At 44.0% G+C, this 23,997-nt stretch overlaps 1 protein-coding gene across 4 annotated transcripts in view; it reads left to right on the plus strand.

The window, feature by feature from the left end:
- PDZD2 (PDZ domain containing 2) overlaps positions 1-23,997 on the plus strand; it is a 202,300-nt gene that overhangs the window by 78,768 nt on the left and 99,535 nt on the right. Inside the window, exon 1 of one of the 4 annotated variants that reach the window (XM_081929523.1) lies at positions 22,259-22,479. The exons of the other annotated variants lie outside the window; for them this stretch is intronic. Coding sequence (XP_081785649.1) covers positions 22,403-22,479 — 77 coding nt within the window. The 5' untranslated portion in view covers positions 22,259-22,402. Of the gene's footprint in view, positions 1-22,258; positions 22,480-23,997 lie in introns of those variants that run through there. 4 annotated transcript variants of the gene reach the window in all.

Raw genomic sequence — 23,997 nt, forward strand, 5'->3', positions numbered from 1 at the left:
AGAGTAACCTACCATCAAGTGTTCATGCTCTGGTGACCTCCCATCTGGACTACTGCAATGTGCTCTACGTGGGGTTGCCCTTGAAGGCAGTCCAGAAGCTGCAGCCAGTGAAAAATGCAGCTGGTAAGTGGGGCAGCCTGATGAGACCATGTGTCGCCGGCCCTGAAAGCATTGCACTGGGTGCCAATGACCTATTGGGTGGATTGACCTCATCTTGCTTTATAGGCCGAGGGAGCCAGCGTACAGCTTTCGGGGCATGTGGCCAGCATGACTAAGCCGCTTCTGGTGAACCAGAGCAGCACACGGAAACTCCGTTTACCTTCCTGCCGGAGTGGTACCTATTTATCTACTTGCACTTTTTGACATGCTTTCGAACTGCTAGGTTGGCAGGAGCAGGGACCGAACAACGGGAGCTCACCCCGTTGCAAGGATTCGAACTGCGACCTCCTGAACGGCAAGCCCTATGCTCTGTGGTTTAGACCACAGTGCCACCCGTGTGCTAGTACTAGTAAATAAATGGTCCTAAATGGCTTGGGACTAGAGTACCTGAAAGAGCATCTTCCTCAGCAGGTGATGCTTCTGGAGGCTGCCCAGATGGAGTTGACAGGGCCTTTTCAGTGGCAGATGTGGTGAGGTTTGCCTGCCTGTCTCCCTCATTATTGACTTTTAGGAGAAATTTAAAAGCTTTCCTGTTTCCCTACTGGGTTTTTTTTTGCAGCTGGTGCCTCTGGTCCTCAATTCTCTCTTGCCCATGGAGGAACACAAAGAACTAGCTTTGTAGGACACCATGGAAGAAAGACCAGCCCTCTGCCAAATGTCACCTTTCTGGTGTTTTGCGCTGGCAGACTTACCTTTCCTGCACCGCAAAGTGATCAAGCCTCTCTCCTCCTCCTTTGTACTATCAAGAATATTTCCAGCTGCATATTCTTCAGCTTAGTCCAGGGCACGTCTCCAAGCACTGGCAAGAGAGCACTTACAGACCATCTGCTTTCCATTTTGGAGACTTCAAAAGGAGAAGGAGCCAGAGAAGAGGCTCTGTCTATAAAACCGTGAAAGGGAACGAAGGAGGACGAGCAGACCTTTAAAGCACCAAAACAGGTTGCCCCAAGAAGCTTGTCTGTCTGTGTGGCCACCAAAGGTTTTGTGTCTGTCCCCATTAGGCTTATCCATCAAGAACCTACGCTACAGGATAAAACTGTGAAAGATGTCAAGAGCCACCGTGGAGGAGCGACTGGAGTGTCAGACTAGAACCTAGGAGACTAGGGTTCACATCCTCACTTAGACATAAAGCTCATTGGGTGACCTTGGACCAGTCGCCATCTCTTGGCCTAAGATACCTTGTGGAGTTTTTGTGAGAGTAAAACGAGGAAAGGCGAAAACCATGCATGTCCCATCTTGCTCCTTAGAGGGAAGGTGAGGCATAAATGCAATAAAGTTGTATCTCGGAAGTCAAACGGAATCAGTTCCAGAAGTCCATTTGACTTCCAAAACTTTTGGAAACCAAGGCATGGCTTCTGATTGGCTGCAGGAAGCTCCTGCAGCCAATCGGAAGCTGTCGCAAGGCGTTTGGGACCCAAGGTACGATGGTAGTAAGTTAAGTAAATAAAGCGCTTAGGTATTTGGAATAGATTGCATACCCTCCAACATTTCTCTGATGAAAATAGGGATGTTCTATTCAATAGTAGTTGTAGTCATAATAATAATAATAATAATAATAATAATTTTATTATTTAAACACTGCCCATCTGACTGTGTTGCTCCAGCCACTCTGGGTGGCTTCCAACATACAGTGGTACCTCAGGTTAAGAACTTAATTTGTTCTGGAGGTCCGTTCTTAACCTGAAACCTGAGGTACCACTTTAGCTAATGGGGCCTCCCGCTGCTGCCACACCGCCAGAGCACGATTTCTGTTCTCAACCTGAAGCAAAGTTCTTAACCTGAGGTACTATTTCTGGGTTAGCGGAGTCTAACCTGAAGCTTCTGTAACCTGAAGCATCTGTAACCTGAGGTACCACTGTATATAAAAACATAATAAAACATTAAACATTTTTTAAAAAACAACCCTTCCTCATACAGGGCTGCCTTCAGATGACTCAGGAAATCGGATAACTCCATTCCCTCCAACAGTTCACTGATGAAAATAGGGACATCCTAAGGAAAAGCAGGACATTATGGGATGCAATCAGAAACTGGGATGGTTTCTGTAAATCCAGGGCTGTCCCTGGAAAATGGAGGGTCTGAGACTGTATCCCCCCGCTGCCAGCTACAGTGCTGAGCCAATGGTCTGTTTCACAGCTTCCAGTGTTCCAGTGGAGATCCTATGCACTGCTGTACATTCTGCAAGGTTCTGCTTCCTGTTCCAAGACTGATTTGTCAATGTCCCTTCTTGGCTGGCTTCATATCCTCCTCTTGGCAAGATTTCCCCCTGAAGGTCCCAGATGAAAAGTTTTAATGCAAAGTGTCATTTAGGCAAGGCCCGTGAAAGAGAATTGATAGCGAGTTTTGGATTAAGAAGCAGAAAATTTTTATCTCAGTTTTTCTATGCAAGTTCAAGCAATTTTGCTTGGGTTTTTACTTTCCAGTTTCCGCTGTTTGAAAGAGTGTCTCTCTGCGCACGTCCCCCCCCCCCCCGCCGTCTCGCTTCTTAAGATTTCCAAGGAGGATTGCCGCTTATTAGGTTAGGAGGTAAATTCCCCTGACCTACTTTCCTTGGTCTTTAAAATAATAATAAAATCCCCAACTAAAAAAAAAAGATAATTTAATCCCTAAGTCAAAAGCTAGTTTGCCAACATGTTGAAAGGAAAAAGTGACAGTCAACAACTAGGCATTGTTGTCTTCTGAAATCTGTCACTAGTCAGATTTCCTTGATTGCTTCTTTGTGGAGAAAAGGGTGGGATGCTGTTTGTGCATGAAAATTAAACTGCAAACAACCTTTCAGTTAGAAGTCACATCCCTGCTTTGCCACTCCTTCACTTTGAGGTAAATAATGGTTCTTTCTCTTTGACTGTCAATGGCCATACAAATTTTCACCCATTCCATTTATCTTGCAGCTATGGGCCTCTCCAATAATTTTTCCAGGGTTCGGTGAGTGAGAAATAAAACATGAAAAGGTTGTAGCAGGGTAGTTTCTCACCAAAGAAATGAGAAGAATAGGACAGTGGTACCTCGGGTTACATACGCTTCAGGTTACATACACTTCAGGTTACAGACTCCGCTGACCCAGAAATAGTGCTTCAGGTTAAGAACTTTGCTTCAGGATGAGAACAGAAATCGTGCTCTGGTGGCACGGCGGCAGCAGGAGGCCCTATTAGCTAAAGTGGTGCTTCAGATTAAGAACAGTTTCAGGTTAAGTACGGACCTCCGGAACGAATTAAATACTTAACCTGAGGTACCACTGTACCTGTACATTTTGCCTCATATCTCAGGTTCTACACATGCTTAAAACTTAGTGCTTTTAAAAATGAAAACTAGGAATCAGAGGTTTATAATTCATCTTTGCTTAAACGTAAAGGTACCCCTAACAATTAGGTCCAGTCGCGGACGACTCGGGTTGTGGCGCTCATCTCGCTTTATTGGCATGTGGCCATGTGGCCAGCATGACTAAGCCCCTTCTGGTGAACCAGAGCAGCGCACAGAAACGCCGTTTACCTTCCCGCCAGAGTGGTACCTATTTATCTACTTGCACTTTGACGCGCTTTCAAACTGCTAGGTTGGCAGGAGCAGGGACCGAGCAACGGGAGCTCACCCCATCATGGGGATTCGAACCGCCGACCTTCTGATCGGCAAGTCCTAGGCTCTGTGGTTTAACCCACAGCGCCACCCGCGTCCGTTGTCATTAAGCAGTATATAAATCCACAAATAATAACAATGAAGTTACAACTGAAGCCCTGAGCCGCTGGCATGGGTGGTAGTGCAGTGATGGGGCAGCACTCAAGAGTGTGTCCTTCTCCTCAGTCTGTTTGCTTCCCCTTCACACTTTCCTCGCCTGAGGGGACAGATAGCTCAGTTGGTTAGAACTTGGTGCTGATAACACCAAGGTCGCAGGTTTGATTCCCATATGAGACAGCTGCATTACAGTGGATTGGATCATATGATCTTTGGTGTCCTTCCGGCTCTGCAGTTCTATGATTCTTCACACGAGAAGGGACCTAAAAGGCTTCCGTGTTAACCTGAGAACTTAAATACGTGGCACGGCTCCAGCAAAATGATTTCTGTTTCAGAGCTCGCTGTGCTACCATCTTATCTAACGCCATTCCCTCTCTCAGAAACACCTCTCTTCCTGTTGACGTTTCCTACCCCAAACATCCATTCCAATATGCGTTCTGTGCGGATTGAAGGTCTGTGTGCTCCATTGGCTGGCTCTAATAAAGTGTGGCTGCTTTGCTAAGTCTGTCAAAGTTGCTGTAGTAAAGTGAGGTTGCTTTAGCTGGGCTGGAGATAATACTGCTAGTGGTGTCACAACAATTCAATTGCAGACATAAGGTTTTGATTCTGAGGACATAATGCTGGTTGGGATGAGGAGTGTAGCTCAGTGTTAGAGCTTCAGTGTTACTGAACTAAATGAACCAATGGTCAAAGCCACTATAAGGGACCTTCTTATGTTCCTATCCTTTTCCATAATACGTCCCAATGCACGGATAGGCAGTAGATGTGCACTTGGAGCAGCGTCTCTGCCTCAGCCAGCCTCATGTGTGGATGCAGAGACAGATCATCCAGGAGTCACATTGTTGTCACCCGTCTGCCTCAGAAGATAACGAAGTAATGAGCTTTCGGGGTGAAGTCATACCGTTGGAAGGTTACAGCGCCTGCTGTGGCTGCAGAGACTGATACAGGAGAGACATGTTGTGTTGAAGCTGGGGCAGATGAAGGCATCTGGTTGTGCTGCTGCAGATTCACCAAGGCGTTTCTTCTCTGTGCCCTCTTCCCAGTGGTCATTCCTCCTCTGGTCACTGCTGCGGATACATTACTTGACTGCCTGTCTCCTGTCTCTAGGCACTGTGGGTCGTCTGCAAGGGATTCTCATGTGGGAGGGTTGTTGTTGACAGATTTCATGTCCTGTTTGCAGAGTTGGTTTGCCAATGGGCCTGGTGCCTCCATTCCGTTGACATGACTGAGACAGGAGTGCGGACATGCTGGGGCTGTTGGCTTGGGAGAGCACATCTTTGTTTGAACATCTGTCCTGCCATTTGATACCCAAAATCCTCCTGACGCGGTGCATGTGGAAGGTATTGAGATGTCACCCCTGGTGGTTGTAAGCTGCCCATGACTCACTACCATAAAGCAGCGTGCTTAAAACGTACACCTGGTAGACCTTCAACTTGGCATTGAATGTTAAATCGAGATGTGGAAAATATGGAGACAATGAGGAGAGGCAGGACTGAGATTTGGAGATATGCTTCAAGGTCCAGACTATGGGAAGTCCTGAAAAATTAATAATTATGATTTGGTCTTTTTATTTTAGTTTTTTATTTTAATTGGATTATGATTTGATATGTTAATTGGATTTTTTATTGGAAAATTAATAAAAATGATTTAACAAAAAAAAAGAACGTTATCTATTGGTGGTATCAGTCACCCTCGTGTGTGAATACAGACAGATCATACAGTTGTCACATATGCACATGGAAATTGGTTGGTTAGTTTGCAAATAATGTCATTGAATTCGGTGAATGGTGTTATCTCCATCTAAGATTTTACTGAGAGCATACCCATTGAAACTAATGAGTTTAATTTTAGTAGGTTCAGTCCCTGACATCTGCTGATAGGCATGGGAGACACCGCTGTCTTGAGACAATGGAGAACCTATGGACCTTGCCCTACCGTCCTACTAAGATTAGACCCATTAGTTTCAGTGGGTGTTCTCTGCCATTCAGTGTTGATAATACTCAGCTAGATGGATAAATGGTCTGACTCAGTACAATGCCACTTCCTATGTTCCTGTGTAGTGAAGAGTGGTGTGCACTCCCCTCCTGATTACCCGAGAAGGAAATTCCAAAGTGGCCCTCGGCGGCCAATGGGGAGATTGCATTCTGAGGAATCAGGATAGGGAAACAACATGGGTGGTGTTCAGCTGAGGTTAATGAACATGACCAAGTGAGGCCCATTAATTTGAGTGGGTCTGCTCTGAGTAAAGCGGAAGGCCACCCTATGGATCTGGGAAAGTTGCCTTTACTGATTCATTCATTTGGCTGATACTTGTTTCTGCTTGCATGAACCTTAGAAATCCTTTTAAGGCTTGGAGCCAGGTTGCCTGAAGGTGTTCCACTAAGGCCTACCACCAAGATCATTTCCATAGGCCCTTCTCTAAGTTCCCCAACAAAATGTGATGATGCAGGTGGCTACTATGGAGAAGAGGGCATGGCCACACTCCTGAGTGGCTCACCAAGCACCTCCAGCATAGCTCAGGCAATAGAGCACAAGACTCTTAATCTCAGGTTTATAGGTTCAAGCCCCACATTGGGCAAAAGATTCTTAGATGACAATAATAATAATAATAATAATAATAATAATAATAATAATAATAATAATAATAATATATTTATACCCCACCCATCTGGCTGGGTTTTCCCAGCCACTCTGGGCAGCTTCCAACAGAATATGAAAATACAATAACCTATTAAACATTAAAAGCTTCCCTAAAGAGGGCTGCCTTCAGATGTCTTCTAAAAGTCTGGTAGTTGTTTTTCTCTTCGACATCTGGTGGGAGGGTGTTCCACAGGGCAGGCGCCACTACTGAGAAGGCCCTCTGCCTGGTTCCCTGTAACTTGGCTTCTCGCAGGGAGGGAACCGCCAGAAGGCCCTCCTTCAGGTATACTGGACCGAGGACGTTTAGGGCTTTAAAGGTCAGCACCAACACTTTTAATTGTGCTCAGAAACGTACTAATGGTTATTTCTAACTCTACAATTCTATGATTCTAAAATTGTGGCCCTTTTGTGCCAGATGAAGATTCCCCCCCCCTTTCATTATTGCTTTTTAAAAGTTCTGCAGCCTAGTTTTGTTCTCCGTTGCTAGTTTTGTTCTGATCCTGTCATATCTGTGTAGGATCTCATAGCTGTGTTATATTTTATTTCCTTTCTTCTTCTTTTTTACACCCCACAGATTTGCCTTCTATCAGTGAACTACCCAGAGAACTTTTTTTATGTTAATTGCTGGCACAGAAGTAAATAAACAATACATTGCTTGTAGCGTAGGTTCAGTTTTAATTAGAAGGCTATGCATGCAGACATACAAACAAACCTTCTCTCATCGTCCAGCAAATGTTTGTCAAAAGCAAGTTGATTGATGTGTTCTCAGCACTTGCAAAGACAGCCTGGCTTAATTACTTGTCGGTCCTGGAGTACTAGAGTTCCTACCCAGGGTTATTTTAATATTCCCTTCGCTTGCTCAGAGTGGAATGAAGCTTGACCCCTTTTATATTTTATTTTAATGGAGGAAATCCTCAGAGGTGGTTGCCCACCCTATGAGAAATCTCGGCCAACAATTTTAGAATTGCTAGGCACAGATGGGATGGGCAGCTTTTTCTGAGTTTTTGGTTGTTCCTCTTTCAGGAAATACAGGTAATTAACAGCCAGCAGCTTTGATTCTTCGTGGCTGGCAGAAGAAACAAGCCAGTATCCTCCCAATAAATTAGAGCTTTCAGGAGCGAGTAATGTGACTTTCCCTGCACCACAAGTTAGAGCCTGTTTGCTGAATTAAGGCACCTTGCAGGGTGGTTTCTCATTGTTGGGAGGGATTGTATTACTTTGGTAACATGACTCACACGCACGTTGTACCACTTGGTGGATTAAATGTTTGCAGATTCCCAGCACAAAGAAATACTAAAATCTAAACGTACTCAGATGAGGGATATTCTTCCAGTCAACCTTCTGGATATCTACCAGTTAATTCAGGCTTGTTAAAAATCACTTAGAACACAGGAAGATGATGTATACTGTTGTAAACAAAAATTTGCCCTTTTCCCTTATGGGGTATCCAAGAGCCCATATAGAGTCCTTACATAGGTTCCCTATTGGTAGGAGAAAATAACAGAGGCCAACCAGAGAATATTGAGAAGCAAAGCAGCTAGTAAGCTTGATCCTTATTGATCTGTTGCAACAGGGTGCTCCCCTCACCTGCAGGAGAGAGGAGGAACCCAGAAAAATGGTGTGCAAGGCCTTATAAAGACTTTTGAAATTGCCACCCTGTAGATCAAGACCACCCCCAGAAACATCATACATACATCACAGAAGGGGTGTAACCTAAGACCACCACTCAGATACATCATACCCACATCACAGAAAAGGCGGTCTAAAACAGAATTTTGAATGTTGTTTTTCTCCTTTAGTTGTTCATCTCCTGTCTGGCAGATTACTTGATTGGATTGCCTGGGGAGCTTGGCCAGTCTTTTGTAATGATAAATATTTAGTTCCTGGGCCAGGTCACAGGCTCACAACCTATTCATATCTTAAATGTGCCCTTAAGACAGGATTTGTGAGGAAAGAGACAATGGGGAGGTTTTCCCACTTTGACCTTGCAGAGAAAACATTTGCTCAGTTTAGGAGTCAAAATGGTTCCAGGTCGGTCTTCCTGTGCTGATCTATGCTACACTTGGTTGGTACACTTACGAACATTACCATATATCTAAGACCATAAAATTCCTATCACAATACTGAGTCAGACCATTGGTCCATTTAGCTCAGTATTGTCCACACTGGCTGGCAGCAGCTCTCCAGGTTTCAGACCTTCTCAGCCCTTACCTGGGGATGTTGGAGATTGAATTGGGACTTCCTGAATGCATGTGCTCTGTCACTGAGCCACAACCTTTCCGCTACTGCTGCTATAGGCATGGAGCCTTGACTTTAAATTTAACTCCTCTTTCTACTTCACTTCCTATTGTCAAGTCTTGTCAATTCTCCCGTTGCAGCACTGCAGAATGTTGAACTTGGCAAAAACTTTGGTCACCTCTCGCCTTGATTCCTGCAACCTTAGTCACCCTGATCTTCCATTGTTGCACCCTTTTTCTTCCCAGAACTAGGCTGTCCTAAATCATTCATTGCTCTTGCCATTCTGATCATGGAATAACCCTCCTTACATACCTGCCTTTACTTCTAGTTTGTTCCCAGGTGGAGCAGACGGTGGTGATGTTATTTCTTACCTGCTCTTCAGCAGGAAGTTTCAAAACACAATCCAATTAAAATGAACAACACTGACTTCACCCATAACCCCCCAAAACAAGTATTTCATACAACACATTACAGGGAGGGCACCACAATCAGTTCTTCCATTTCCTAAAGCCAGGAGCAAGAGGTGTGTCTTCAGTAGCTGAAAGGACCTGTCCCAGATGCACCTCTCTGGGGAGGAAACGCCACATTCCTTGGGCCATCACTGAGAAGACTCTGTCTCAAGCCACCGCCCCCCGAATCTCTGAGAGGGGTGGAACTGTACTCCATTGATCTTAATTCCCAAGCCGTTCTATAGAAAGGGAAACTCCATTTCAGATATTTGGGGTCCAGTTATTTGTGCTCAACAATGACTTGGCTGCTGCAGTCTGCATCTGTTAAAGCTTCTAAGCCAGCGGTTCTCAACCTGTGGGTCCCCAGATGTTGTTGGACTACAACTCCCATCATCCCTGAGCTCTGGCCTTGCTAGCTAGGGGTGATGGGAGTTGTAGTTCAACAACATCTGGGGACCCACAGGTTGAGAAAGGCTGTTCTAAGCAGTTTTCAAGGAAAGTCCCAGGTAGAGCACATTGCAGCAGTCTAGAGGTTACCAGAGCATGAGTACAATGGCTAAGTCATCTCCATAGCTGTCAACATTTCCCTTTTTTTAAAGAGAAATTCCCTTATTCTGAATAGGAAAAAGTTGACAGCTATGGTTATCTCTGTCCCAATAAGGCTGCAGTTTGTAAACCAGACTAAGCTGGAAATAGACCTACCTGAGCTAGTGGCAATGTTGGCTGCAGGTATAACCCAAAGCTATGCAACTGTTCCTTCCAGGGGACTGCAACCCGGTCCAGAGCAGGGTGCCTCCCCACCTTTCAGATCTGAGAATGTGAAATGCTTAACACCTCTGCTTTGTCTGGATTGCATTTCAATATGTTGGCCCACATCCACTCTGTCGCTCTAGGCACGGATCTAGCACCTCAACCATTTCTCATTCACATGGTTCAGAGAGAGGAAGCTGGGTGCCACACACATGCTGGTGGCATCTCATTCCAGATCTCCTGATGACATCTTCCAACAGCTTGTTAAATAGCTTGGCAGACAAGATGGGTAAACGGCGCAGGGTAATTTGTAGGACCATAAGAAGCTACCTTATACTGTGTCAAATCATTGGTGTATCTAGCTCAGCCTGGTCTACACTGCCTGGCAATGCCTCTCGAGGGTTGACTCAGTTTCCCTCTGGGACCTCCCTGGAGATGCCAGGGCTCGAACGTAGGACGTTTTGCATGCAAAGCATCACAGAGCCACATCTTTTTTAGCTGCTCATTGCTGTTCGTGTGACATGACCCCGATGGTCACATCCAAACCATATATATAAAGAATGTTCCAAACACATGATTCCCCAAGAATCCTAAGAACTCTAGTTTGTTAAGGGTAATGGGACTTGTAGCTCTGTTGATAAACCACAGGGATTCTTCAGTGGAAGCTGTGTTCTTTAAATGTATGGTGTGGATGCGACAATTGTAATGTTGTTGGTTGTTGTTATTGATTATGCCTCCCTATACCCATAGGTCTCAGGGAGGTTCAAAGTTACAATATTTGAAGTAGAAAATACATAATGAAAACAATCAAACCACAAAGCACATAATAAAAAACACAATAACAATAATTGAAACAATTAGCAATCCTAATGTATGCACACTAATAAACAATACAGTTCCCAACAAAAGCCCCTAAACTATACTCCGCCAACAAATACAAAAATACAAATTAACATTTAGCATTTGACAACAATTTAAAACAAAAAAATCCTCCAAATAAAACACCACCCACCCAAGTTTATTTATTTTTTTTAATAATATTTTGTATTGCTTTTTTCCAAGGTCAGATACATCGTCAATGGTCCAACAAAAGCGGTTTTACAAAAAAAGAAAAAAGGAAAAATTATTAGACAAGAAAGAAATCATACTTTACAAACAATTTTTCATAATCCACTGGACTTCCCCACATCCTCCATCCCCTGCATCTTTTTCAATAAAGAAAGTTAACAGCAAATTAATACCTTGTTTCCTGTGTTTTTATACTTTCATCAATTGTATTTTGGATTTAGGGTAAATATTATTGGTTCACATTTCCAACAGTCCTAAGGATAGAAACCTTACCCTAGACTTTAGTCATTTCACAATCATAACTTAAATTCCAACAAAATCAAAGTTTGGCATCTGAAGCTTGTTATCTAAAGACTTAACAAATTCTCAACATTCATATAACTTATAATGTCTTTGTAAATAGTCCTTAAATTTTTTCCAGTCCTCTTCCACTGCCTCTTCTCCCAGGTCTCGGATTCTGCCAGTCATTTCGGCCAGTTCCATATGGTCCATCAGTTGCGTATGCCACTCTTCCAGCGTGGGTAGCTCCTGTGCCTTCCAATATTTAGCTAAAAGAATTCTTGCTGCTGTAGTTGCATATAAAAAGAAAGTTCTATCCTTCTTTGTCACTCCCTGGCCCACAATGCCCAGGAGGAAGGCCTCTGGTTTCTTGTGAAAGGTATACTTAAATACCTTTTTCAACTCATTATAAACCATTTCCCAGAATGCCTTCACCAAGTTTAAACCCTATTGAAACAACAATGGATTGAATGTTTCTGTCTTGGATTAGGAGTGTGCAGATGACTTCGTTTTCTGTGTCTTTCGTCCAGTTTTCGGCTTGTCCCGTGCTTTCGAGGTATGGGTCTCGGCAGTTTTGCCCTTGCCCCACAGCTTTCCCCCCAAAAACCCACTCTTTAGTGATAAACCAGAGCAATCGTCCTTCTGGAGAAAACTCCTTGATGTTTGCTCTGATTCAACGGTAAAGATTGGGTTTCCTCAGGGGAAGGGCAGCAGGACAAGGGCAAGTCTGGATGACAACCTAAGGCAGCTTCCTGTGCAGGATAGTTCCACAAACCTGTTTTTTTTTTCCAGGAGGGTTGTGGGAATTAAGTAATAAATGTTTGCACACCATCAAGTGTTCAGTGTACCCAGCTGATTGCACAAACATTGCTAATGGACTTGCCCACCCTTTTACCCCGAGGGGAGAGTTATTAACCTTAAAAGGAAAGAAGTTCAGAAAAGCAGGATAAGAATGCATCTGCTTTAATGAAATACTATTGTCTGACTGGTTTCCTAGGCAAACTTAAGTGGCCAAGAGAGAGTATTTGTGGTTGCTTTGAAAGTTGTAATGTGAATACCTAGCTATTACAACTCGCATTTCGCTAAGCTCTTTGAGACTGCCTGCAGGCAGGCAGGCTGGCAGGCTAACCTTAGCTTCCTTTTTAACTATGTGAAGCATCCCATTCATGAGAATTAGAAAGCCAATTAGTACGGATCTGAGAAAGCATCGTTCTTCCTGTTTCATTAAGATGGAGAGAAGATAAATGGGTTTTGGCAAAGGGCCTGTGGGGGCATTTCACACATTGCACAGCAACAAGTCCTAGTTTGGCTCTGAACGCACTTGCTGGATTAGGGGAGCTGACAGAGCATGTGCTCTGCATGTAGAAGGCCCCAGGTTGGATATGCAGAAGCATCCTTCACTTTAAAAGGGACCTTGGGGAAGACCTCTCTCTGCCTGAGACCTTGAAGGCCAGCTTCAATCTGAGTAGCACAGTTCACCTCGGAATGCCGTCAAGAATGCGAGAGCACAGCAGCCGTTTTGGGCACTGCGATCTCGTGTGATTTCACCCTGAAAAAGGGCTTTTTGGGTGGGGCACGATCTCAATCAAGTCACGTGATTCGTGCAGGAGTGCGGCCCTGGAAGACGGCACTCCCGTTTTTCACCTCAACGTGTTGGAGGAAGGTCGGAGGTTCGAATCCCCGCGACGAAGTGAGCTCCCGTTGCTCTGTCCTAGCTTCTGCCAACCTAGCAGTTCGAAAGCACACCAGTGCAAATAGATAAATAGGTACTGCTGTGGCGGAAAGGTAAACGGCATTTCCGTGCACTCTGGTTTCCGTCACAGTGTCCCGTTGCGCCAGAAGCGGTTTAGTCATGCTGGCCGCATGACCCGGAAAGCTGTCTGTGGACAAACGCTGGCTCCCTCGGCCTGAAAGCGAGAGGAGTGCCACAACCCCATAGTAGCCTTTGACTGGACTTAACCATCCAGGAGTCCTTTACCTTTTAAAAAATGTGCTTATGCATGGGAATTGCCAAATACCAATCACGTTCTCATTTACAATTGTAGATTTACGTGTTTCAAATATTGGATACAATGTAGGGATCAAAATGTCACAGTGTGGAGTGCACCTGTTTCTGCCCTTTCCTAGGATACTCCATTCCATTCCCGCCACCCGCACAACAGTCAGCATTCTGTGGCCATTGAGCATGCCCAGGCAACTTGAATTCTTACCTTTTGGTACAATGGCTTTAAAAAAGGACTATTTCTTATTGAGACTTACATTCAATCAATATTATATTGTATATAATCCTGCCATTAGAACATTTTAAAAATTTAAATTCAGTTAAGTGTAGATTCACTGAAATAAGTAAACATAGTTAGGTCAGGCCTATTAATTCCAATAGGACTATGCTGGGTAAAACTTAATTGGAAAAATTGTATGCTGCCTTTTTTTTATTTCAGAAGAAGCATTTAAGGTGCCTTACAGCATGGTTTCACAGAATCCTACTAGTAAACAATCAGTCAATGGAGAATCAATTAAAATATATTAGCGATATTATATTATTATCATGTAGAGCTGCAACGATGATTTATCTGTTACCGCAATGCATAGTGCAGTTCTATGCACATTGCTCAACAGCAAGCTCCATTGCGTTAATTGGGACTTACTCCTGGGTAAGTGGGTACAGGATTGCAGCCTAAAAGACTTTTGATCAATTAAAAAAAGTGCCCCTGATGAAACTGGCACCCAATGTTTTTATGTTAATTATTTTTAGCATCGGGCGACCTCATTATTTCGGTGTGCTAGTATTTATGTGAGCAGGAGTACAAAAAGATCTCTGTATCCATTTACTTTCTCGTTCGATCCCAGATATGCCAACCATTGCTAATTGTTAAAACCCCTCAAGGAGAGATCTTTATAAGAGCTCTGTTCAGCGCAGCTCAGTATGGCTGAAATAATTAAATTTCTCCTTAATTTAAAAAAAAATATTCAGTGTCCATCTCCTTGTGTTGATCTCACAAATAGGCGTCTGAACTTTTTTTTTTTTACTGAGTAACATGAAAGGCATGCGATCTCTAATAACTCTCTAGGTGTCCTGGCTTATGCTAAAAGGGTCTCCTGCCGTTGCAGCGTATGTAAAGTTGACAGGCGCTGTTCTTCCCCCCCTGTCCAATTAAGGCAGCTAATTAAATCTTTGGGTTTTATTTATTTATTTGTTTGTTTGTTTCTAGGCTGTGTTCCTTCATGACTGAAGTTTGGCTGGCTGGCTAGCTTTGGTTTCTCCCATACTGCTTCCCAAAACCTTGTAGTAAACTTGGCATTAAATCCCCTGTCTTTTCAGGAGATTCAACTATTGTGCTGGCCTTCCCCCCCCCCTGCTGATACAGCTTTATTTAAATTCCACGTGCATTGGAATGAGTCTCCCCTTCACCCCCATATTGAATTGCTACACATTGCGTTTCTTGCTCTGGAGATTTCTTTGCATCCTTCATTAAAAATAAAATAAAAAAACCACTTCTTCATTGATGGTTCTTAAAGTCAGAGCCCAGTTACACTCCTGGTCAGTGCCAGCTGACAAGCTACAGTTTAGGACCCTAATCTCTTGGCCCTCCCCCCAAAAAAAATTTAAAGGGAAAAAACAAGTGTATATACATTTCCAAAATATAAGATAAAAAAACAAATAAAATAAAAGCTACATACAGCAACAGTGTTTGGTGTTGTGTAGGTTCCTATGATGTAAGTAATGGGCCCTGTCTGCTAGCCTGCTCCCTAAAATATCTGGTTTGCTCATTTCCATATCAATTACTTTGATAAATGACGTATTTTGTTCTGTGCAAATGGCTTTGGATACCTGTTGTAAATAAATAATATTTATTTATATCCCGCCCTTCCCGGTTCAGGAAACCGGGCTCAGGGCGGCTAACAACGAGTTTAAAAAACTTAATTGACACTACAAAAAACAGCATAAAATACAGTATAAAGCGTATATAACAATAAAATCAAGAATCAAAAATCAATTTAGGGGGAAAATCCATCCAATAAACATTAGATGATCACCGGGGCTAGCTGGCTAAATTAGTTCTATTTGGGCCAGCGAGGAGACCAGGGGAGAATCAGCTGTGGGATCCCAGAGCGGGCAATCTTCACAAAAAGGGGAGGGGAAGGAAGGAAGGGGAACAAATCAGGCCAGGTTCAAATTGAAAGCCAGGCGGAATAGTTCTGTCTTACAGGCCCTGCAGAAGGAAGTTAAATCCTGCAGGGCCCTGGTCTCATGGGACAGAGCATTCCACCAGGTCGGAGCCATCACCGAGAAGGTCCTGGTGGAGGTGGCCTAATGACACCATAGAATCAGTAAAAGAGCCTCTACCTTGCACTCAGAAAGACCCAAGTTCATTCTCTGACCATCTCCAAGGAGTGCAGGGAGAGCCCTTTACAAGAAATCCTGGAGAGCTGCTGCCAGTCAGTGTAGACGGCATTAGGCCAGATGGACCAGGACCCTCACTCCATAAGCCACCTTCCTGCGTTCCTAATACAGTACGTGGGGTTTGTAAAACATAACATTTCAGGGCTCTGCCCTCTGCACAAGATGTCCTGACTCAACCCATTGCCCAGCCAACGCAGGAGAGCCCTGGTGTGACACTACTGCACTTTTCATGCTAGAATTCAGCTCCAAATCGCGCTTGTTTCAGCAGTTCCTTGTTGTTTGGCAAGGAGGCCTATTTTGTTCCCGAGGTCACTACCAGTTCAGCAGGCTCACATGCTGTTTGGGGCGGACGGAAATCACACGCAGCTCATTGTTAGAGAAGGTTGTGGGAAATGAAGCTAAACAAGAAAACAAGGGCCCCGTGCAGCTGTCAAAACCGGCCGATATTTGAGACCTATAGCAGGCTGAGAAATCTGTAGGTAAAGGAAGGAGAACAAGTCTATAGGTAAAACTCACAGAACCACTAAAGTGCTATATATAATGAACATCAGTTCATTATTTATTGCAAAGAATTTAGCTGCTTTTTCTGCAGATTAGAAAATGAAGATTGCTTGGGTGTCGTCAGATATTTAGGCCAGGCATGGCAACTTGGGGCCAGATCTGGCCCCAAGAGCAATTCTATCTGGCTCCTAGGGCCTTACCCAATTTTAACCAAGGTGTAGTAGTTGCTCATGGAACGTGGGTGGCGCTATGGGTTAAACCACAGAGCCTAGGGCTTGCCGATCAGAAGGTTGGCGTTTCGAATCCCCACAATGGGGTGAGCTCCTGTTGCTCAGTCCCTGCTCCTGCCAACCTAGCAGTTCGAAAGCACATCAAAGTGCAAGTAGATAAATAGGTACTGCTCTGGTGGGAAGGTTTCCGTGTGCTGCTCTGGTTCGCTGGCCACATGACCCGGAAGCTGTATGCCGGCTCCCTCGGCCAATAAAGTGAGAGGAGCGCCGCAACCCCAGAGTCAGCCACGACTGGACCTAATGGTCAGGGGTCCCTTTACCTTTACTAGTAGTTGCTCACAGTTTTCACTCGCAAGTTTAAATGAAAGTTTTCAGGTTGTTAGAGACCATCAGCGCTTGAATGCTACAGTCTTTGGCTCACAGAGCCTAGATCAGAGGTAGTCAAGGTGGTGCCCCACAACCGTTGTTAGACTGCAGCTTCTATCTTCCCTGGCCATTGGCATTGCTGGCTGGGGCTGGTGGGAGTTGGAGTCCAACAACACCTGGAAGTGCAGTGCATTCACTACCCCTGTGCTGAATGATATATACTCAGAAAGAACCTGACCATCCTTGGAGATGCATTTCTGATCCCTCCTGGAGGACAGTGAGCTCCTTGCCCCAAACCTCTGGGCTCTTGGTCCTTCTGATCTAGTTCATCAACCAGCCTGCATTTTGCAGGGATGTCTGATTTTAGCTCACTGAGTTAAAAGCCACATTTACTGTCTTTATGTTTTGATTATTTTGATTATTTATTTTGTGCTCTGATTATTTTTTATTATGTGTTTTGTGCTTTTTTATACTGTAACTTTGTGTTGTGAACCACCCTGAGACCTATGGGTATAGGGCGGTATACAATGTTTATTATTATTATTTTATTTTAGGGACATATTCGTGAAAGTAGTCTATTGATTTGCACACTGAGTAATTGATTTAGTCAATTCTTTGCCACAAGTTTGGGTAGATTTTACAGGTGGGGTGGGGGAAGGATTAGGTAGATCTCTGTAGAATAAGTCTAGTTGCAATTGCTGTAATTCCGTAGGTCTCACATTAGAGGCAAATTCAGCCTCCATATTCAGGGACAGTTTAGAGCTGAACTAGTCGGTGCTGCAACAAAATGTTGCATCGTGGAGTGTTCCTTGTTCGGAGTCCCAGTCACTCTATTTCATTCCCCTCTCCTCTGCTTTTCCATTTGCCCTGCTCCAACAATCAGTTTTCATCTTGTGGCCACTGAGCATGCTTAGCCCCACCTGAGCTGCTCCCACAAATATTTTTTCTGTACTTCTGCAAACAGGGGGATTCTCCTAAGGCTACTTTGTGCATGGCTTGTGCCGTTTTGCAAAATAAGCAATGGCAGCCCCAAACAGAACATCAGAAAGAGAGGGAATGAGGCCAGTGCGGGGGACAAAGAGTGAGGTGGAGCATCTTTTCTGCCCGACTTTGTAACTTGGTCACAGAAACCAGATAAACCTTTGGTCTGGTGTAAGTCCAGCAAAGACTTCTCTAGGCAAGATGTGTCCTTTTTGACCTGATTGTGGTATCTTGTTTACAGACAGAACTATCTTGTTTACAGACAGAACTAGCCCGCAGTCAGGAAAGATGTTTCCCCTTACGTCAAGGCAAGGCAGATCCTAGAAAACATGGATATATTGGGAAAGAACCCATGGGGAACAGGAAAAGCGGGGTCACATGCGAGTTAAGCACAAAAATATGAGAAGCTCGTGCAGCTAGTGACTGGCCAAGGAGATCAGCCAAATTCTGTGACTTTGTGAACCTACTTGCTGTTGTTTAGTCGTTTAGTTGTGTCCGACTCTTCGTGACCCCATGGACCAGAGAACGCCAGGCACTTCTGTCTTCCACTGCCTCCCTCAGTTTGGTCAAACTCATGCTGGTAGCTTCGAGACCACTGTCCAACCATCTCGTCCTCTGTCGTCCCCTTCTCCTTGAGCCCTCCATCTTTCCCAACATCAGGGTCTTTTCCAGGGAGTCTTCTCTTCTCATGAGGTGGTCAAAGTATTGGAGCCTCAGCTTCACGATCTGTCCTTCCAGTGAGCACTCAGGGCTGATTTCCTTCAGAATGGATAGTGTGAACCTATAGCTCATATTAAATTTAAATAATGATAAGAACTGGTAATAAACTGTCAATAAATCACTTCACCCCAAAAAATTCTGTCTTCTTTCTCAAGAAGAAATTTGTCAACTTGGCCATAGTTGTAAAATCCGACATTTTGTCCATCTCTTCTTTAATTTTGGGTGCTATTTGTATACAGTGGTACCTTGGTTCTTGAATGGCTTAGTTGTCAAACAAATCGGCTCCCAAACACCGCAAACCCAGAAGCAAGTGTTCTGGTTTGCAAACATTTTTTGGAAGCTGAACATCTGACGTGGCTGCCACTTGAGTGCAGGAAGCTCCTGCAGCCAATCAGAAGCCGCGCTTTGGTTTTCGAATGATTTTGAGCGTTGAACAGACTCCCAGAATGGACTAAGATCAAGGTACCACTGTATACAGTTATGCCTGCACAAAGCGTATATGAAACAAGTTCTTTATTTTCTGGCCTGGCTGATTTGCTGCATCTCATAAAAAGAATACAGTGGTACCTTGGGTTAAGTACTTAATTTGTTCCGGTGGTCCGTTCTTAACCTGAAATTGTTCTTAACCTGAAGCACCACTTTAGCTAATGGGGCCTCCTGCTGCCGCCGCGCCGCCAGAGCACGATTTCTGTTCTCATTCTGAAGCAAAATTCTTAACCCGAGGTACTATTTCTGGGTTAGCGGAGTCTGTAACCTGAAGTGTATGTAACCTGAAGCATATGTAACCCGAGGTACCACTGTACTGTGTGAAATGGGGCTTTATAACTAAAATATTTGCCACTTGATTCTGGATTACTGTTTGAAGAAGCAGAAGCCACACAAACAAGTCTAACCTGCATTTCATCTTTGAAATAAAATACAAAAAAATTACACCACCAAGTATTTTCTAATTCATAACAGAGTTCAAGGCTGATGTGGAAACAAAACATGAATAAGGATGAAGGCATTTGATTTGCTTCTGTGTGGTTGTGTGTGCTGATCGCTGCGGACAGATGTGTTCAGCTAGCTATTCATTCACGGGAGTTGCTATCTGTGCAACTTTCCTTACCGGAACAAGTCAACCCTCTTGGTTTTCAGAAGGTTCATGTGAGTGAATGGCAGATGCAAACAAGGCAGAAGCTTCACTAATTTGATTAGAAGGTTTGCAAGGATAGCATGAAAAATATTTCCTGTTTACATACAATCATGCAAGTTGATGCAGGTGGAGGTTTTCAGCTGCAAAAATATTCGCTTAATCAAGAGCCTTCTAGCGAGTGATGAATGTAGATTTAATGTTTTACTGGCATCGGCTCAGTGCTTTCCCAGTGCTCAGTATCTGTCTGGAAATTTTTGCTGCTGCTTTTGAGTCATACTACGTTGTGAAAAAGAGATAAAAGCTGCTCCTCTTCAGCTGGTTGACTGACTTCTAACTTACCACGTAGCCAGTGGCAGCTGATTTGAAAATCACAGCTGGAAGATCTAGTAGTAACTTGATGTTATTTCCCTTGGGAAACTTGAAAAAGACCGTTGAGATCAAGGGGTCAATCCCAGCACATTCCTAGTCCCAGGATTAACTTGAACGTTGTCCCCACTCAAAGTGTCGGTGCCAAAGTTGTAGGGAGCTGAGTAACTCTTTCCTACTAAACTATCGTAGCCAATTTTCATGCCAGGAATGGATGGAACCAAGTGCAGATGCCCCATGTGGTAAACCATTGAGCTGCAGGTGGCATCTTATCAGGGAAGTACCTTCAGGTCTTGGACTGATCCAGGCTGGGCTGTTGATCCTTCTGGATATGAAGAAGTATCAGGGACTTCCTGCTCCAGCCAAGCCTTGCTCAAGTAACACCATCTTCCTGAGATTTGCTGTGTTTCTATCAGTGCTTGGAATGAACTACATCAGTTTAACCAAGTCTGCTGAATGAGTTGACACATCTCTGAGCTACACGTGAAAGCATTTCCCCTAATTGCTGGGGACACTGAATGTGAATTGAGTTCATTTTGGGATAGATTTTTCTAGTTCATATTCAAGTTCGTTCTGTTAGATGTGTTTCTTGCTTTTTAGACTCTTTGGGCCTTTGGGCTTTAAGATAATGATTATCTGGAGAAATTGATTCTATCTATATGTTGATGTGTTCTTAGTTTTCTTAAGTATTTTTTATACTTCAGCACAGCAGCTTGTAACATTCTGAATGCTGGAAAAAAAATGGCCAGGGATCGTTGGGATGAATTTGGATTGAACTGTGAACTGAAGGTTCACCAAACTAGTTCATTGTGTTAAGGAATGGATGTGAACTGGTATTAGTTACTTTTTGGACCTGTCAAGCTTGAACTAGTTCCTTTTCAAAATGAACTTTCCATGTTTTCCTTCTCTAACTTTAGTTATTGTTTGCTGCTGACATCTTGCTTGCACGTCACTCGTTCTAACACAGAAGTGCAAGCTTCTGATCTCTGCTTGGAGCTGTGTTGAAGGAGCAGAGGGAGAGTGTCTAAGCCCTAAACACATTGAGGTTCATTCTCATCATGCTTAACCTAGGAGAGCATGCGGTATGGGGAAACGCCTTTTGCAGCAGCTGTGACATGAAACACTGTAGAAGGAATAGCTTTTGATGCTCAAAGAGGGGCAAAGGAAGAGAGGACATAGATTTTTTTTTTACAGAGCTTAAAAGGAGGCTGCAGGTATTAGGACATTAAGGTAAAGGTAAAGGGACCCCTGATCATTAGGTCCAGTCATGGCCGACTCTGGGGTTGCAACGCTCCTCTCGCTTTATTGGCCAAGGGAGCCGGCATACAGCTTCTGGGTCATGTGGCCAGGATGACTAAGCCGCTTCTGGCGAACCAGAGCAGTGCATGGAAACGTCGTTTACCTTCCCGCCAGAACGGTACCTATTTATCTACTTGCACTTTGATGTGCTTTTGAACTGCTAGGTTGGCAGGAGCAGGGACCGAGCAACAGGAGCTCACCCCATTGCGGGGATTAGAACCGCCGACCTTCTGATCGGCAAGTCCTAGGCACTGTGGTTTAACCCACAGCGCTACCCACGTCCCTTAGGACATTACTGTATTGTAAATTCTAGTTCTTTTAAGCCTTGTCACTGAGGAGGTAAACTTTTGTCTGGCCTGTACCGTTGTGGACTGCAGGTGAAGTTAGCATGATTAAATACTCTTTCATATTTTTTAAAAAGTAAAAACTACCTGCACATAGAAAACCAGCATATCATGGAGGACACTAGGCTAGAACTCTTCTGTCTGACATTTTGATTACAATACAGAGTCCACTTTCCTGCAACTAAGCCCAGCTGAACAAACTGGGACTTAATTTTCCGTATATGTGCACAGAACTGAACTGCTAGCTTCCTATGTGAAGGGCCATTTTGCTTTGGTATGTGACATCCCACCAGCAAATCTGAAGCGGGGGGAGTGACATCAACTAATGTCTACATCTGGTGGTCTACAGGTGTTTGTTTTATCTCCCTTTCCCAATACTTCTCGACAGCGTTTGCATTTCCCTCCCTTTATTTGACATCTGCTGCGCTCGTGCCAAAAAATAGTTGGAAACAAATGCTTCATCTTGCAGCCCAGCCAAAGCAATAGATAACTCTCCTACGAGCGCCATTTAGCTGGAAGCAGCATTCTTAAATGAGAAATGCTCGGCGTGGATTGGGCGGGGCAAGCTGGTGCCAAAGGAGGTGGAGGAGGAGGCGAGGGTGGAGGACGAAGAGGCGAAATCAGATGTGGGGCACACTTGGAGCATGGAGCATCAACAGGAAGTCTGGGGCAGGACCCCGGCGTGTTTCACATTCTTCCTCGCAGCAAGTAAACTTGTAAAATGGCAGGTGGAATAATGAGGATAAATGAAGACGGGCTCTTTCCTCTCTAACGCAGCTGGATTTCAGGCCGTGCTGGTTGACAGAGCAGGATTTTCCAGCAGGTAAGGAGAAGTCAGGATATGCAAACCTTGCTGAGTTTCAGATTTGTTGCAACTTGTAAATAGTTCCTGTAAACTTCCCGGGCTAGGAGAATCTCCCTGTTTCTTTCCCTTTGCCTGCTAGCTTCATTTACCAAAAGTTTGGCATTCTATTCTATGCATTAAGAAGATATTGATTCCTCTGTTAGCAAAGTCTGCAACATGGTTGACTTGTTACCCACTAAACTTTGTGTGTGTGTGTGTGTGTGTGTGTGTGTGAGAGAGAGAGAGAGAGAGAGAGAGAGAGAGAGAGAGTTGCTTCTTCTGTTCTTATCCTTTATTCATATTTGAAAATACAATTTTTCGTCTCTTCATTTCTCATCATTGCATTTTTCTGGGTGGCTACAGCTGAAATCTGGAAACGTAGTTACGCAACTACAATATGTAACAGCATTAATCTGTCTTTTAAATGCGGTGGACAAACTGGCAACCATCCAGTGCTTTAAGCATCAGCCCAGCACAGGGATAGTTGGTTGTTGTTTTTTTTATACTGGAAATCAGTTGATTTCACTGACTATGACAAGAACTTACTGTTCAGTGTTGAAGCAGTGGAACTTGGAAGTAATGAAATAACTATCTTAAGGGAAGTATTCTGCAATTGAACAAAGCTGCACTTAATGTCCAGCAGTATCCTTGGTTGTGAAAATAAGGTCTGGGAGTGAATTGTTTGGTTCCTAACTGGTGTTCGCGATTGCATATATCTCTGTTTGCTAAAACAGTGTTGGACTATAACTCCCATCATCCCTGACCACTGAGTACGTTGCTTAGCTCCACAACATCTGGGCATGCAGCGTTGAAAAGTACCATGTTGTGCTTCTGAACAACAGTGTATTCCTCTATCACTGCAACTGAAGTAGAATAAGTTTACTAAACTTAGTCACTTCCATGCAAAGCTGCACTTAGAATAAATATCTTGCAGAACTGTACATCCTTTTTTTTTAAAAGTCTTAATAATTAGGCATCGTAGTCCAGACATAATAAATCTACTGGCATATGTGGCAGACTGAGAATGCAACCCCAGGTCTACTAAGCTGTAGAGCAAACTGTGGTGCAGTCCAGAAGAGGTGGACAACGACTGCAGGCTTGTTTCTGTACCTTTCCTCTTACCCTTGGCATATAACCTAAAAATATCCACAATTTCATAGGCTCCTGAGCTTCCTCCCTTTTTTGCACAGATAATACAGTCTTAGATGCATTGGCAATAGTCTCCAGGAAATAAATAAGATTCTCTTTTTGAAGGCTGCAGTATTAGGTCCACGTGTTAGGGTGCAAGTCCCACTGAGGTCGATGGGGTTTAGTTGTCAGTAAACCAGGCTGTGTATCTCTTCTTCAGACATAATGAACGAGGCTGACCTCAAAGCAATGCAAGCCCTGCCAAGGAACAGAGCAATTTTGGGAAGAGAAAAAAATATATACAGCAAACAGCTGTTCTTGCCTTTGTCTGGTTGACTTGTTAAACTTACCGCAGCGAAGTCCCAGGAA

The sequence above is a fragment of the Podarcis melisellensis genome (assembly GCF_964234715.1).
Source record: "Podarcis melisellensis genome assembly, chromosome: 11".
Lineage (NCBI taxonomy): Eukaryota > Metazoa > Chordata > Lepidosauria > Squamata > Lacertidae > Podarcis > Podarcis melisellensis.